General features: G+C 32.4%; 1 protein-coding gene across 1 annotated transcript in view; it reads right to left on the bottom strand.

Moving 5' to 3' along the window:
* LOC106867646 (NF-kappa-B inhibitor-interacting Ras-like protein 2) overlaps window positions 1–1,252 on the bottom strand; it is a 5,337-nt gene extending 4,085 nt beyond the window's left edge. Inside the window, exons 1-2 of the mRNA XM_014912611.2 lie at window positions 1,081–1,252; window positions 219–376 (exon numbers count right to left, since the gene is read on the bottom strand). Coding sequence (XP_014768097.1) covers window positions 219–317 — 99 coding nt within the window. The 5' untranslated portion in view covers window positions 318–376; window positions 1,081–1,252. The remainder of the gene's footprint in view (window positions 1–218; window positions 377–1,080) is intronic.
* Between the last annotated feature and the right edge of the window lie 988 nt (window positions 1,253–2,240).

Raw genomic sequence — 2,240 nt, 5'->3', positions numbered from 1 at the left:
GTACATGACAGGATAGTCACAGATGGAACATCTTTAATCATTGGTCTGCTGAATCAGGATTGATCCATGGCTAAAGAACAACACATTAGATGATGTAGTCCTAGATACACTATGTCTGATGGATCAGTACTGACCTGGAGCCAAACAACACAACCATAACACACGTGAACACACACACACACGTGAACACACGCACACATAAAATATTGTCAACTTACGGTTCCAACCACATGGTTGCCATACACCATGTGTTCGATCACAGCCGTTTTGCCGACGCTGCTCTGACCACAGACGAGTATCTTGCTGGTTTTCCCCATTCTTTATCATCAACAGCACAATCTATCCAATAGCAGCCCAATTGGTATCAGTTGTTCACCTATGAGAGTATACAAAGAAGGATATCACAGTCATTAAGAAGATATCACATACACACACATATAGGCGACGGAGTGCCAACAACATAAAACATCAGCTGTAATTAAACAGTAATTAAATTAGTTTTACTAACTACAGGTTTGTTTATTCATGTGAGAAATGCCTACAAAATCTTTAAATTAAGATATTTTATTGTTTATTAAATAGATTATAAAATTGTAATGAAGTCAGCTTGGATTCGTTTTGATCAATCATAGGCTAGACGAAATTCCTGAATATCTACATAAATTCTTACGTGTGTTTCCTTTCTCATCTCTAAAATATACCATAAAACTGTAATGAACTAAGTTTGGTTAATTTTAGATGTCGGTTATGTAAAATGCTGACTTATTAATAAATTTCAGTAAATATTTTAGCATGTTTCTCTAAGATGGTTCCTTCCGTCTGCTACCGGAGGTCATTGGTAACAAGTTTATATTCGACAAATTTGTCAAGAATTTAAAAATTTTTTATCAGCGTAATTGTAATCTACACCCTTGAAAGCGTATCTCTGCAAAAATCTCATTTAAAAACATGAATTTATCACACAGTTATGAGGCAATAAAGTCGATGATGCTGATCGTGAGACCCTAAACTGTAGTTATACATGTATGTAGACATTTAAACATGAATTACAATAAATAAGACGTGTTAGCAAATCCTTACATTACGTGTTGAACCATATTAAAAGATGTTCAACGTCGGGCTTCCAGGATCTTTCAATAAATAAAAGGATCTCACAGAGAGACACAAGGAATGGTGTTTAATAACGAAGTCCACCTTCTTCGTCGTCTTGCAATGTTTATTTCACAATCACGTAAACGGTTTTTGATTTCAAACACTGAAGATCGACTGAGAGTTAGCTCCTCTTATCTATGACGTCACACCATTCCGGTGATGTTTTTGTTGTTATTTTATTTATTTATTTATTTTTTCTGCCTCTTGAGTTTCATGCTTTGGGCAGCGGCCATGCTGGGGCACCGCTATGAAGGTTTTTAGTTGAACAAATCGACCCCAGTTGAATAGTATGTTATCCATACGGATGAGTGATGCTTCACCCAACCGTACGAATAACGTTGAATAAAGCCGCACTGTATTGTCCATCTTTAGATTTAAATGAGTTGTAATTAATCTAATAAAAGTCATCTAAATGCACAAAACTGCTACAGCAAAGGGCAATGAGACACTTTTCCAGCAGAAACATGTGTCGGATTGGATATTGATGGGGAAAAATATATATAATAGGGTTGTAGTTGGCTTGAAGTATTGTAATATTGAGAGAAAAAAAAAGTACAAAGTAATAAATATTAAAATAGTAAAATAGTAAAACATTTTAATATTATTATTTTGTATTTTTTTAAATTTTTATTATAGGTCTTTTTAGTGTATTCACTTATTAAATTTTTCTATATGTGATTCTGGATTTTCATGGATGAATTCAATAATTGTGGTTTTTTTCTCTAAATTATATATTTATATATTATATATTGTGAAATTTAATTTAATTTTGATAAATTAGATTGAATTTTTCCCTGTAAATTTGGAATATTTTCCCTAATATTATTATGATATATATATATATATATGGTATATATAAATATATATATATGATAGATCGCTGACCACTACATTTATATTTTCTTTCTCCTTGTTTTTTTTCTGTGTTCCTTTCTGTTGAAGAGCGTAGGCTCGAAACGTTAAAGACTTTCTCTATTCCCGAGCGTTAAACTAATACATCCTTTTGTTGTTTACACCACCTGTTCTCGTCTGTTGTTGTTTTTTTCGTAAATTCTCCCATATATATATATGTATATATATATATATAT

The sequence above is a fragment of the Octopus bimaculoides genome, chromosome 30, assembly GCF_001194135.2.
Source record: "Octopus bimaculoides isolate UCB-OBI-ISO-001 chromosome 30, ASM119413v2, whole genome shotgun sequence".
In the NCBI taxonomy this organism is placed as follows: Eukaryota; Metazoa; Mollusca; class Cephalopoda; order Octopoda; family Octopodidae; genus Octopus; species Octopus bimaculoides.
Note: the sequence above shows the minus strand (reverse complement) of the source record. Positions and strands in the feature narration are given on the sequence as shown.